Source organism: Notothenia coriiceps, unplaced genomic scaffold (assembly GCF_000735185.1).
Source record: "Notothenia coriiceps isolate Sejong01 unplaced genomic scaffold, NC01 NC01_scaffold00028133, whole genome shotgun sequence".
Taxonomy (NCBI): domain Eukaryota; kingdom Metazoa; phylum Chordata; class Actinopteri; order Perciformes; family Nototheniidae; genus Notothenia; species Notothenia coriiceps.
This window is the reverse complement of record NW_011360834.1, coordinates 427,996-442,337: the sequence shown is the minus strand read 5'-3', so window position 1 is coordinate 442,337 and position 14,342 is coordinate 427,996. Positions and strand designations below refer to the sequence as shown.

At 43.4% G+C, this 14,342-nt stretch overlaps 1 protein-coding gene across 5 annotated transcripts in view; it reads right to left on the bottom strand.

Annotated features, from left to right (window-relative positions):
- The window catches only part of atp11c (ATPase phospholipid transporting 11C (ATP11C blood group)), a 44,608-nt gene that overhangs the window by 14,063 nt on the left and 16,203 nt on the right, over nt 1-14,342 (bottom strand). For all 5 annotated transcript variants that reach the window (XM_010785686.1, XM_010785685.1, XM_010785687.1 and 2 more), the window contains exons 2-13: nt 13,476-13,595; nt 11,966-12,055; nt 7,006-7,086; nt 5,466-5,573; nt 4,541-4,669; nt 4,131-4,219; nt 3,498-3,548; nt 3,005-3,069; nt 2,838-2,919; nt 2,602-2,752; nt 1,855-2,052; nt 841-1,011 (exon numbers count right to left, since the gene is read on the bottom strand). In XM_010785686.1, coding sequence (XP_010783988.1) covers nt 841-1,011; nt 1,855-2,052; nt 2,602-2,752; nt 2,838-2,919; nt 3,005-3,069; nt 3,498-3,548; nt 4,131-4,219; nt 4,541-4,669; nt 5,466-5,573; nt 7,006-7,086; nt 11,966-12,055; nt 13,476-13,595 — 1,335 coding nt within the window. The remainder of the gene's footprint in view (nt 1-840; nt 1,012-1,854; nt 2,053-2,601; nt 2,753-2,837; nt 2,920-3,004; nt 3,070-3,497; nt 3,549-4,130; nt 4,220-4,540; nt 4,670-5,465; nt 5,574-7,005; nt 7,087-11,965; nt 12,056-13,475; nt 13,596-14,342) is intronic.

The following is a 14,342-nucleotide window of genomic DNA, read 5'->3' as shown; positions in this document are numbered from 1 at the left end:
CATCACTTCACGACTCGACTACTGCAATAGCATCCTCTACGGCATACCATCCAACCTCCTCAATAAACTCCAACATATCCAGAACTCTGCTGCCCGCCTCCTCACCCACACCCGCTCCCGAGACCACATCACTCCCATCCTCCAGAACTTCCACTGGCTCCCCGTCCGTCAAATAATCAATTTCAAAGTCCTCCTCATAACTTACAAAGCCCTCAACAACCAGGCCCCCCCCTACCTCACAGACCTGCTGCACCACCACACCCCTTCCCGCTGCCTCCGCTCATCAGAAGCCAACCTCCTATCCATCCCCACCCGCACCAATCACCGGACCTGGGGGGACAGAGCCTTCGAGGTCGCTGCCCCCTCCCTCTGGAACTCACTCCCACAACCCATCAGAGACTGCACCGACCTCACCACCTTCAAAAAACTCACAAAAACTCACCTCTTCAATCTGGCTTTTCATGTGTGATTGTTTTTGTATTATTTGCTTTAACTATATATTTATTTGTTGTTCCTTTCTTCTCTTTTCTTTTCTCTTCACTATCATCTGTAAAGCGTCTTTGAGCACCTGTAAAAGCGCTAACAAATTAAATCTATTATTATTATTATTATTATCAGCATGTGTTTTAGTGCAACATTGTGTATGGGTTATCAGGCGCTCATGTCGTGAGAACACAGCCACTTTGCTCCCCCTCCATGTTGAGCGCTTATGTTGACATGTCAGGGAGACTGCATGTGGGTGACCGGTGAAGGGTCTTTCTGAGCAGCGAGCTATGTAATGGCCATATGTTGCCGCATGTGTGACTTTTACAACAGATGGAGGGACACCACAACACCCACCCTGCCAGCTTTGTGCTGCACTTTGTTTACAGGTCCATCTGTGACACAGAATCCATCCAAGTCCGTGCCTGCGTCCTGGTACTTGTACTGGAAGCCATCGATGCAGCACTCTATGAACTCCATGTTGTTCTGAGTGAGAGTGCCCGTCTTGTCAGTGAAGACATACTCCACCTGCAGGCAAAGTGATAAAGAGATGTGAAAGGCTCTTCCAAATCCATAAAGATTCATTTTCCTATTTAACAGGGTCCAACAATAAGATTAAGCAATTACTTCCAGAAATAATTACACTGCATTAATCAGTTTAACGAAGCATCAACTTTAATTGAAGAAATCCTCTGGCAAACCAAGTGTGACTGATCTATAGCAGCACTGTTTGAGTAAGCGCCATTAAAACAACAGAAGTCAGGACAGCAAGACCAATATGGAGTTATTATAAGCTCATGTTTTGCAGTAGCACTGTACAGATGGGCTGTGGCAATGCCAATAGCATTGTAGATGCTGCGGACGGTTGTTCCAATTAACATTTTTGTTCTTTTTTTACTAGGTTTAATTGTATTAAAACAACTAATGCTGCCTTGAAGTGTATTAGAATACAATTATTTATCTGTAAATATATTTTCCTTTAGAATACGTTAATCACATTTACACACTTATTGTGGGCTTGTGCATCACATCCTCATTTAGGCTTTGCCAAGAGATTGCATTCATATATATGTATTAATGGAGACTGCATATTTACTGTTGAGAAAAAGGTTTACTTTGACATTTTTGTAATGCTTCATAATATCATCAGTGCCATTAAGGGGGTTACTCAGCTTTAGAGACACAACAGACATGACCCAGTGCCCCTAAAACAACATTTTGTTTAACATATTACAAAAAGGAGACTCAATGGCTGAGAGATTTCAGGTTTTGAATAACAAACAAGAATGGTGACTTTACAGAAAGCATTTTTCCAATAACATTTATACCATTGAAATGTTGTTTTATTTCACTTTGGACCGTCTGCCTCACCTGTCCAAGCTCCTCATTAAGGTCTGAAGTGTTGACCAAGGCACCCTCTTTTATTTCAGGGTCAAAGAAGTCCTTGTCCCATGTGATGAAAAAGGATCCCAAAAACTTTTGCATCTCAACCGTCACATACATGGACACCGGGATGATGAAGTTGAAGAGCACCATGAAGGACAGGAAGTCAGTGAACATCTTTAGGTACTGTTGGAACAACATGAAAACACAGGGAGATGATTTCATGCTTTTCTTATCTTGATTACCATGAACTCCTATGCAAAACATATGGTGGATAAGGTGAGACCAGGAGTCCTTGATAAAGAAATAGTGGAGTCCCAAGGTTGTATCACAATGTTCACAGTTCATTAAGGGAGAGGGTAGAGGGTTATCAGCCAATAAAATGGACCATGTCCCAATATAGGTTTGTGGTGACCCCATTGCTGAGAGCAGTTTTCATTAGTATGGATCAGAAGAGGCTAACGCTTGTAAAACAGTGTAATACAAGGAAACTGTGCTCTGAAAAGTTACAACAACAAGCCTACACAGGGTGTGTACCACAGTAACACATGCCTTCTAGCTATAATAAAATGTGTAATAGATATAATACAGTGAACTGATGCAATGTTATCAAGCCCTATTAGCTCTTCCTTTCCCAGGAGTGGTAATTCCTGCACGACTGGGTTTGTGGTGACACTTAACTCACATTTTATTGCTTTAAAAACATGGAGGCGGGTTGATAAAACATTCTCTCACCAGATTGGTGTCTTTCTCTCTCTGGGTTTTCTCGTTGTACCAAGGCTCGTCCTGTCCGGGCTTGTTCTGCCACACATACTTAAGTGTAGTGCACACTAGGGCCTTGCTCACCAATATGCAAAGGTAAACCAGAAGGAAGGCATTGATGGACCTGAAATATAAAAAATGAAATAAATCAGTGCCAAAAGCTAAGTCACATATGTTTTACTTGTTTACTTCATTTCCTCTAAACGTACTTCTCCACAGCCGAGCGTTTCTGAGACTTGCCCTGGTAGTTGAGCGCCATCTTTGTCTCCATGCCAGTGTAAATTGCAACACCTTGAGGGAGAGAAGTGATTAGCTTTTAAGCCATCTCATTAAAATGAGTTGTTAAAAAAAAGAAAGGCAATATGACTTGACTCACCACATATTGTTTGAGTGTTTTTTAAAGTTGACCCTTTCAGGAGGAGGTTTTCTGGACCCAAAGACCTGCAAAATCACATGGGAAGACAGAACCGTTTAGTGATACAAGTGATGTGCAGTCCACGCAATCCTCTACTCTCTAAATGGAAACCTGGCAGGCCAGCTGGCATCCACTCTAAAATACGCAGTGACAAAACACAGTATGACGGCAGTCTGGGCTTACACCGTTTCCAGTGTTCTTGAGAAGGACATTGGCATTTGTTTGTACGGCCATTACAAATCAGTCAATGATAGATGCCTGTGGGAGTGCTTTGGAAGCCGAGGCTGAAGCACTGCCAACCTGTTTTAATTTTAATGCTTTTCTGCAATGAAGGATCAATGCAATAATGATTTGTTGGTTGATACAGAGAGAAACAAATGAGTGCTTAAGCAATCTGTTTTGATTTTGCTTTCACTTAAAGTGGGCTGGGATTGTCGTGCATTAGCGCTCTCACCTCACTGCAGGCTCCTGATCCGTTTTGTAGATGTGCATACGGCCGACGAACCTGGAACAAAATGAAAAACGCGCTCAGAAGCAGAAGTAATTTGTACATGTGATATTTGTTTTTTGTATATTAAATCAATCTGTTAATGCTAGAATGGGTTTCAATTTGAGGTATCCAAATGTATGCTCAGTTTATTTCATTTACAAACTTTAAGTACTTATGAGCAGAGATTTGGGAGCCAGCTTATTACTGGGGGTTAGCCAGCAGCAGGCTGTCACTTTGATTTACTCTTTATAGCAAGCATTTGGCGCCATGGCTTACTTAGCTTTATCACGTCTCCAACACCATTCTGATGTCTGGTTAAATGACTAATCCTACTCCTTGTCCCAAGGGGGAGCTAAAGGCTATGTGTTGATAGAGAGGAGAGTCCTACAAGTGAATAGGAACCAACTGTGCTGGCTATTCCTAATAGGAAACACACACTAAGGCTTGCCTAAATGTGTCCACTTAATAATCGACATGTTAATATTAGAATCATTTAAAACATTTTTAACTGGCATTAAGTGAATCCCTTGCCCGACAGACCACCGGCAAAACAAGCTTGTGGTGTAAATCTGTTGGGCCCACAAGATGAGTGCCTACTTGTAAAGGTCAGGCTGTGGCTGTTCACACTCGATGGTGGCGTTGAGAGATTCCAGATCTTTCTCCGTGTCTGGCACTGTGTAGTGTGTCTGGACGAAGAAGCAGAGAGAGAGAAGTGTGAGCATTGACTTAGTTATTATCTTTGCCTTTCACTTTCTCTCACACACAGGAAGTGTGAAATAAAGAGATAACATTTCCTATTAAGATATGATTTAAAAATTAATAAAATATATACATTTGCTTTCATAACAAATTCCTTTTTCCTAATTCTAATAAGCAATACATTTATAAAATCATAGGGTCAAAATATAATCAATATCATTTGACCGAAAACAAGTTTTTTTATTGAATATACTTCGACAATGTAATCTTAGGGAAGAAAAAGGGGACAGCAGAGCGGCCTGTCTTACTTTATGGTTGGACTCTCCATCCAGACTTGCTGTGGTAACAAAACATGTGTCATCATCTCGACTAGACTGCAGCAGTATTAAATCACAGGGAAAGGTCTCGTCTTCATCCACCTCCAAAACATCTCCAACCTGAGAAAGAAGCACAACCAAACGGCACTTAAAGAAGTTCCAGTTTCCTTTCTCCCCCTTCTTCTAAGGCACCATATCAGTAGGACTCAAACCGAAGTTTAAACAATCCCAGGGAGCAGAAGGACTCCAAAATAAACGTACGCCGCTGCCAATTTCCTTTCAAGTCGTTGTGGCTAATTTGTTAGCAAACAGACCTACTCGAAGTGATAGCATAAACAGAGCAACATGAGCACCCCTGCAACCTAACCATTGGTCAATAAACACTCTCTGATGTAGTCTTTCAACTACTGACAAAAATCTGGTTCTTTGGCTTGTTTGATGTTTATTTTAGCCCTAGTCCATTTAACACTAGGAGGTAGCCTGCAGGGAGCTTGTGTGAGCTCCTGTGCAGGAAGCAGCTGTCCAAACTTTTATACAAAGCATCAATGTTTTGGTTTTGACAGCTGGAAGATCAGTCTCAGCGGGGTCACGAGCACTAGCAGCGCTTAACATAAACATTTGGAGTCGTTTGGTTCACTGTACATATTGGAAAATATTGTTTAATGCATCATGTTTAACCTGAACACCCACTCATCTTTGACAAAACTATTGCCTTGAGAACATAAGAATGCATAACATAAGTAACGTGCACATGACACCCTGGATACATCAATTACCGTCACAACAATGTTTGAACGTCAAATCAGTTCAGCATACAGGGCAAGTTCTCCCTGTGGATGTATTCAAAACACAGCGTTTTCATGGCCATGTAGCTAAGAAAATATTTATTCCAGTGGATGTGTCTGTTGAAAAGTACCTTGATCTTCTCACTCTCCTTCCGTACCCTCCGGCCTTGCTCTAGCACTGTCACTGGGTACTTATTCACCTCATTGTCAGCCTTGTGCCGTAACCAGTCCTCGTAGCCCTAGGGCAGCATATCAGAATCAGAATTGTGTTATTTGCTTAAACAACAAAAAGTACAATACTTGTTCACCAGGGAACAGGATATCGACATCAGTACATGCTGACACAGAGTAAAGGTTTGACAGAACCTCTCACCAATCACAATAGAAGACACAAAGAAATGTCTGTGCATACATATAAATCATTATGAGAGAGAGAGTGCTTGCCGCAGCAGAAGGGGATAATCATTGTCCAGCAGTGCATTGGAACAGTATGTCATGAAATAATCCCGGGGCTGCAGCAGCACGAGGCACAAATACTAGTGTAGACTTCATAAGTACTTTAAAGGTGGGGTAGGTAAGTTTGAGAAACCGGCTCGAGATACACTTTTTGTTATATTCCATGGGATGCTCTTAACATCCCGATAGCAATGAATATCTGAAGTGCTTTGACAACAAATTCATAAAAAAATGTCATCTGTGGAAGCCGTAGTACTGTAAAAAGCACGACCAATCATCTGAGCCAGCCCGGCTAAAATAACTGGATGGCCTACCTGCCTGTCAGCCTTCCATCTGTGCACAAACTTATCTCGTGCCCTCATTGGTCATGTGCGCGTTCGTGTGTGTTGGAGGAGGGGCTCTGTAAGGAAGTGGTAGATTTTTTCCGGCTGTGTATTTTCAAATTCTAGAGCACTCGAGCTGGTTTCTCCAAAATTACCTACCCCACCTTTAAGATAGTGAAGGAGATGCTGCAAAGATGCAGGGGGTAGAGAGGCGAACCACAGTGTGTGCCAAGGTGGAGCCTGAGCCAGAAAGCAGGATTACCAGGAAAGGTTATAGGAGGAGAGAGAAAGTCTGGTTGAGTGATGGTAGAAATGATGCCAGGTGGATGAAAGAGGAAAAAGAGGGAGGGAGGGAGGGCATTCCAAGGATGGTCAGTGGAACTATACAACCATCATCACTTTAGTAGGAGTCGGGCGTACCGCACTTCAGAGCATGATGAAGGCGGTTCAGTGCTATCAGTGTGTTCCATATATTTTCCCAAGGAAGTCCACTCACTATTGTGCATTTCAAAGGCCCAGCAGTAGACTAACTAAAAAGGCGATCCCAGAACAATACATCTAAAGACGTGACATGCAAGCAACAGAGTCGAGGAAACAGACCCTCCCCTTGATCATTTGTATCTCTGTAATAGACTCTCTTTCTCTCTCCCCATTTGCTCACATTCCCAGAGAGCCAATTTCATCTTCTTCTCAATCAGAAATAGCCAGCGGAGCACATTATTACAAAACCCACGAGAGCCTTCGTCACATACGTTACACACAAATCACAGCAAAGGTGTTCTGAAGGCAGGGGATTTGTTGTGTTATGTGTAGAGGGAGGAAGGGTAGAAAGAAATGGAGGCAACATAAATCCCAATTATTCGTTATTATCATACACTTATTAGGGTCTTACCTGCTTGATAGCCGTTACTGTAATCACAAAAAATAAGGGTAGGCCACTGGTGACTGGGCTGGTAGGGGTGTCCACTATCACCTATTGGAAGAAAGAAAAATTCACTTGAGAGGAATGTCACGTTGACATTAAACTGTAAACATATGACCTTTAAACTGTAAAGCTATGCGTTAAATACTAGACATCCCCACAAAGCGTCACTGCAGCACACGTGTGGTTTCAGAGGGAGGAGTCTGTGGTGATAGTATGGAGGATTGGGAAAGCCTTCTAAATGCAGGGTGTAGTCGCTTTCTGTGAAGAAATTCTACTATTCCCCACATTTGTTCATCAGTGGGAAACAGAGGGAAGACATTTACATTTTGGAAGGGAGTGGGAGTCTCTGGACCGCAGAACCTTTAATCAAGCGTTCCAGGGGCAGAGTGCTTAATCTGCAGGCATGCCAACATTTTTGTGTCACTGCCAAGGAATGGGAGAGGGCCAACACAAAGCTTTTTTGGATTCACTTTAGCTGCCGAGCTCTACGTGAGGGAATCTAGTAGTATGCAATGGGTTTCATTCCTGTGCGTAATGAGTGTGTGACCAGCTATCAGGTAATCCCAAACAAGCAGCTTAGGAGCAGCACCTGACCACGGCTCCCAGTTAGAGCCCCAGTACACAATTGGCCTTGTGTGTTTCTTAAAACCATTACAAGATGGATTTACCCTAGCTTTTCTGATCCTGCAGGCTGGCTTCCCCCAGAGCCAGATTGCATATTACAGCACGCACAGACACATCCAGCTCGTTGGTATTCTGACATTACAAGCTGTCAGATAGCCATCAGCTCAAGGAGAGCAGGAGATGCGTTTCGAAGCAGTCTCTGGTGTTTTACTTACCTGTGTGTGGAATGAGAATGAAATGAAAGCCTGCTTCCCGCTCAGTAATCACGGTCAGACATGAACACACAGTCGCACTCTGCACCCACACTTACTCATGCACACACACTCATAGTAATGACAAGGGCAGATAGCTGCCAGCCCAACTTCATTGTGATTAAAATTAACTGTAGGATTAATCAATTACAGGGCAGAGAGGGACCAGTGCACATCGACTATTTGGAGCAGTGCAGATTTAGAGGAGAGCCTGCATTATATTTGTAATGCTTGGCGATTCCAGTGAGAAAGAAGCAAACGTAAGGATTCTGCCGCAGCCTCAGGTGTAGAGAGCCAGGGGTGGGAGTGCTCAATGCTTCAAAAGGACTCTGCTGTACATGTGGATTAGATAAGGCTCTGTTTTAAAGACCCATTACACGTTGGACATTGCTATAGGATAAGTAGCTATAGTGGATTATTGGATCTCAGTCTCCTATTGTTATGTTATTCCTCCACTGTTTGAATATACAGATCCTCAAAGGAAAACACTACCCATGATGTGATGAGTATTGGAAAAAGGTCATGAAGAACTTTATTTTTGCCTATTCCCATGACAAATTAAATGTTGGCTGATTACAGAAACCAAAAAAGAAGCTGCAGGAAGGACCGAGGACAGCATGTGCCTCTGATGCTGCGGCCAGATGGCAAAACTTGACAGAGGGTGGCCACAGTACAGAGAGAATGCTCAACAAAGCCAACTTTTAGCATAAATGTCGCTTGATTTATATTTGGCGTTTCTATGACAATTACAATGACAACTGTTCAATAGAGAACTATAAAAAGAGATAAATGAAAGTGTTCTCTTTGATCCCATAAAAAGTTATTCTATAAAAAGCAATTTCATCCAACACTAAAATAAAGTGTAAAAAGACACTTGACAAGTTTATAGACAGTCAAGGACAGCAATTAATTTTGGAACAGAACAGTAAGAGGGTGGAAACTGCCCTTTAATGCTTCAATGGAATCGTTCTTGAAAATACTGCAACTGCAACCTCCTGAGAAAAAAAAGAAAATACTACAGAAAACCTCCAGCTACTGAACTTCTGCCAAACAACACACAGTTCTCCCAGAGCTCGTCCTTCAGGGTTTATCCGTGCTGATTCACAACAAAGCCCACCCAACTTCCAGATGGCCAAATACCTTTCCTCCTCTGCACCAAATGCAAAGCCAAAACATCTCAGCAATAGGAGTGAACTGTGTGCTGCTGGTGTGATGCCAGAGCTGCAGAGCGGAGCAGCACGGAGCCCTTCATCTGATCTGAGAAGTGTGTCAGAGTGAGCGACCAACAGCGGGTCCCCGGGGTCCCAGGGCAGCGCTGTGAGCCCCCTCGCGTCCCTCTACCCCTTTGTCCTTTAGTTCCCGCCCCCTCCCCCCCCTCTCTCCTATTATTCCCTCCTCTCTCATCACCATTTCTCTTACTCTCTCACTGCGCTCTATTTCCATTCGATCAAATTCAAGCAAAGACATGCAGGGCTATTTATAGCGGAGTGGTGCTTTTTTATCAGCCTGTGTCTATTTGTGGCACTCAGATGTAGAGAGGGCTTCCTGGCTGCTGACGTCAGCAGTGCAGCGCTGCAGAGAGATGGGTGGAATGAGAGAGAGAAAAAGGGAGAAAGAAGGACAGAAAGGAAGAGACTAAATGACAAAGGCAGAGACAAAAGAGGAACGGATGGGAGGATGCATGACATTTTATTGTCGGTAAAGCATTTGCATGAAGCCTCTTAGGGGAAGTGAGAGGGTTGTGAGAGGTTTATTTCTGTCTCCGAGATGCAAGCGTAACATTTGAGCACACGGGGTCTGCGTACCTGTTTCTCTCTCATCCTTTCTCTCTGATATAATAGCAGGCTGCCTGGGGAAAACTGAGTGGTTGGGATAAGGAGCCCCTCAAGAGAGGCTGGATTAGTGGAGAAACGCCAGCCACGCTGCAGCTTGGGTAAACACCGTCAGCAAACCCAGGACACCCACTGAGTCACACATTAACACTCACAATCACATACACGATGTTTTCACAAACACACACTCTACACGGCACACACTGATAATTATTGTGTGTTTGTGGGAGGGATGCAAACATGCGCGGTAACTCACTCCCACATAAGTGTTCTGCATTAGCTCATGATCATTTCATATGCTAGCTCACAACTGTCAGAAAAGCTGGCACCTTTAGCTCACGATAATGTAGAGTTAAACCAGAACAACTGGAAAATAGGGAAGTCAAGTGTAAATACAGGTGGAAACAAAGCCCGGAGGAGTAAATAAACACAGCAATTGATCTTTTATTGACTTAAAGATGATGGAATTACTTTGCGACAGCAGCTATTTCTCAATTGAGTACACTGCTGGGCTTCTGGGAGCAGTCACTCTGAGCTCATTCAGTCAGTATGCGACTAGATAGAGCACATCCCTCCTGAGCAGACCCAACAGCAGCACCTGTTTACACTAGAGGGCTGTTTGCAGCCATAGTTTAGGTTACTGCTAAAAGCAGAGAGGTTAGTTTCCATCTCCATGGATCAGAACAAAAATGGAGAAAGAAAGAGATGACAGAAAAGCTGGTGCAGATGCAAGCACCTTTTTTTTTTCTCCTACTTCAATCAACAGCCAGACCCCAAAGAGGAGAGAGGAGAGGTCACTTAAGAGCACGCAGCAGGGGAGGACGGATGCCAGTCAAAGCATTTTAGTCAGCACTCTTGGCCAGCTCACAGTTTCCACTATGAGGAAAGGGCAGCACGTACGAAACACAACACGATCTAACAATGACAGACATGAAACTGAATTTTTACTCTTACATAACTCTTGTATGTAAAAATAGGACAACCTCAAATACGGATTTACTCTTTGTACCCTGTAACCTAATTCTAGGGAAACTGCATATTGACATGTTAGATAAAAATACAATTTACACGCTCCTGAATCCTGGTACTAATGGCCCATTAAAAACCCATTAATTGGTTTACACATGATCTCACTACTGTGGAACAATGAAGGCAAGCATTGTAGGAGGTTAGATCAATACTTTCTTAGAACCATATGCTTATGTATTTCCAATGTATCTCGAATTAAACTAGGTGTGATTGATACATGTATACTAGTGGTGGGCAATACGGCAAAACTCTGCTATTACAGTAAATGTCATTTGATACAACAGTTACCTCGTGTGTCAAGATACAGTGATGTTCTGTAGTGGAAATCCAATTAAGAAATGGGTTCAAATATACATTTTAAAAGTATCTTCTATTTTGCCTCCATGATTCCTTCTTTATCAAATATGTTCAAGCCTTAAAGGTGGGGTAGGTAAGTTTGAGAAACCGGCTCGAGATACACTTTTTGTTATATTCCATGGAATGCTCTTAACATCCCGATAGCAATGAATATCTGAAGTGCTTTGACAAAAAATCCATTAAAAAATGTCATCTGTGGAAGCTGTAGTACTGTGAAAAGCACGACTAATCATTTTAGCCGGCCCGGCTAAAATAACTGGATGGCCTACCTGCCTGTCAGCCTTCCATCTGTGCACAAACTTATCTCGTGCCCTCATTGGTAATGTGCGCGTTCGTGTGTGTTGGAGGAGGGGCTCTGTAAGGAAGTGGCAGATTTTTTCCGGCTGTGTATTTTCAAATTCTAGCGCACTCGAGCTGGTTTCTCCAAAATTACCTACCCCGCCTTTAAGGGAAGCTATAGCAATTTGAACATCTGCTATGATTGCACACACATTTCAAACATTACAGTTGACACATACAAGATCTCTTTCACACCTGCCATGCCCATATGCAAATGATAAGACTTTCTCACTCTTTTTCACACACTGGGGAAAAACACATGACGTAGGCCAGAACACAGGATGGGAAGACAAGTTGGATGAGACACAATAACCCGTTGAGATCAACAGGCTGCAACCCGGTTCACAGCGTGGTCTGAAAGGGTCACATACGGACACATAATAGCCCTGTCGCCACGCAATTAGTTAAACAACACCACAGACAAGGCAGTCATTCAGTAAGTTGTTATTAAACAATGATAAACAGACTTTGGATTGACACACCGTCTGTCCTTACCTGCACCAGGAAGATAATAAGGAAGTAGAAATTGGCAATTCTTCTAAACTGTTCAAACAGGTTCTTTGGTAGGAAGTTCCAAACGGTATACTGTGGGAGGAAAAAGAGAAATAAACATTCAAGTAAGTCAAAGAGATAATGAATAGGCATTGCTGTAAGTGGATTGCTTTTTAATGCCCTTTTCTGTATACTTTTTTACATTCAGGCATGATGTTTTTCAACAGAACTTAAGGAGGTTAAAGAAAACATTTGCAGTGGGAGAGAGATTAGAGGAATCCAGTATTCACAGACTCTTGGATATGTGTGCTGTGTCTGAGCTGGGAAAGGGAAGAGGGAAGGCAACTTCAATATCTTTTAGTCTGTTCTTTGTACTGCCTGGGGAGACGGCCCCTGGGGGACCACAGGTGTTCCATTGATTCAGATTAGCGATTTACCTCCTAAATTTGGCTGCCCCTTGAATGCAGAGCCAATGAACTTATCAGGTTTGTATCCGTTTTTGTGGGTTTTGTTCTTTTTTAAGTGAGCATGACTGCTGATACCATCGGGGCTGAAGCGACACTTTTATCTGCTTGAATCCCCGGGAGACGGCTCAACAATACCCTGCTGGTCTCTGGAGCCACACAACAAAGTAGCAGTGTGAAAAAGACAATTACATGCACGCTCACATGCAAGGAAACAGCACTAAGGCACGGTTTATGAAGGGGAATGTCTGCATGGGGATAGTGTTGAAATGCAGCCGCAGCAGAATGTCCCATCTCATTTTGCCAGAGAGAAAGAGAGTGAAAGTAATGAGAAAAGGGGGATGGCAGCAGCAAAGAGTGGTGGTGCAGTAGTAGCAAAGAGAGCAGGAGATGAGAGGCGGAGATTGGTCATTGCAGAGAGCAAAAGCAACAGGATGATGGAGAGTAGAGGCATGGAGGAGCATAAACACTACAGCCGGGGTAATTAAAGGCTGTTTACCCTGACATACTGGCAGCAACCAATTGATTGGCCCATCCTCACTGGGACCCTCTGCACCACTATAAATCTCATCCAGTCTTACTCTCAAACCGCTTCCTTCTCCTCATCACTTTCACACTTCATATCCATAAACAAGCCTGATCCTGCCACTGACACACGACTGAAGGGTCTGATTTGGGTGAGGAAGAATGGGGTGGGGTCTGTCAGAGCCCGGGGGGGAAAGCACCAAATTACTCAACCTGCCAGTACATTAATAGCAGCCATGTATTTCACAGCCACAGACAGATCTCCCTGACAGACAATAATCACCTTCCCTTAGGAGCGAAGAGAAAGCATGTGGAGAGGCAGTTGGAGGAGGAGGAATAAGCAAGGGAAGACACAGGGACGCTCAGGAGTTCATTCCAAGTATTAGATAAGAGGGGGGGAGGGGGGATGCCAGAAGGCACGTGAAACATAATACAGAGAGGAGCTGGAAAACAAACGGATGTTTATGAATGTGTTATTGGTGTTTGGCCAGACAGGAGCCCTGGCATGTGGTTGTGTTTCTTACCTTGGAGGACACAATCCTGTTGTCGCAGAACTTGGGGGGAATGAAAGCCTCATTGTTGGAAGAGGACCGATGACCAACGCAGATACTCCTACTGTCCACTCTTCTTTCATCGCGGCCAAGCTGCAGGACGAAGCACCGGAGGCATGGTGGAGATGGGACGAGATCAAGATCAAAAGAGAGAAGAGAGGACATGTTAGTAATCGTGGGTACGACTTGTCACTTAAACAGAGATTAGATATCGAATGAGACAAGGAAATCTAACCAAAAATATTAAATGCTTTTTCTCAAATAAAATACATTTGCTGAAGGTGAGCCAAAATGACACCTGCTATCTGTAGCATGGGGGAAGTGGAATTAATAAATTATACAACAAACAAGTTTTATGGACGGTTAATTCAGGTGTAGCAAATCCACAATGATCACAGAGGATTGACTGTAGCCATAGAAAGTATAACAGGCTGATGAGGCCCAAATTCCACTTATAGGTCAAAAACTCAACAGTGGAGTATCTACTTTGGTGCAGAAAGTTGAAAGACTTGAAAGCCCTCTACTGTCCTCTGATAGGGGACATATAAAAAAAAAGGTATGCCACGGGTCAACAGGCCAAAATGGTGATTGTGCGAGGTCTATAACTTAAATTTGTTCTCTCCAAGATGTTTACTCATCGATGATAAACGAGTCATAAATGCAGGCAGCCAGGAGAAAAATGCTGTGCTCAGAATTATGGGTGGAGCTGCCTTGTCGTGAAGCACACAGCAGGGTGATATGTGTACGCTAACACACACACACACACACACACACACACACACACACACACACACACACACACACACACACACACACACACACACACACACACACACACAA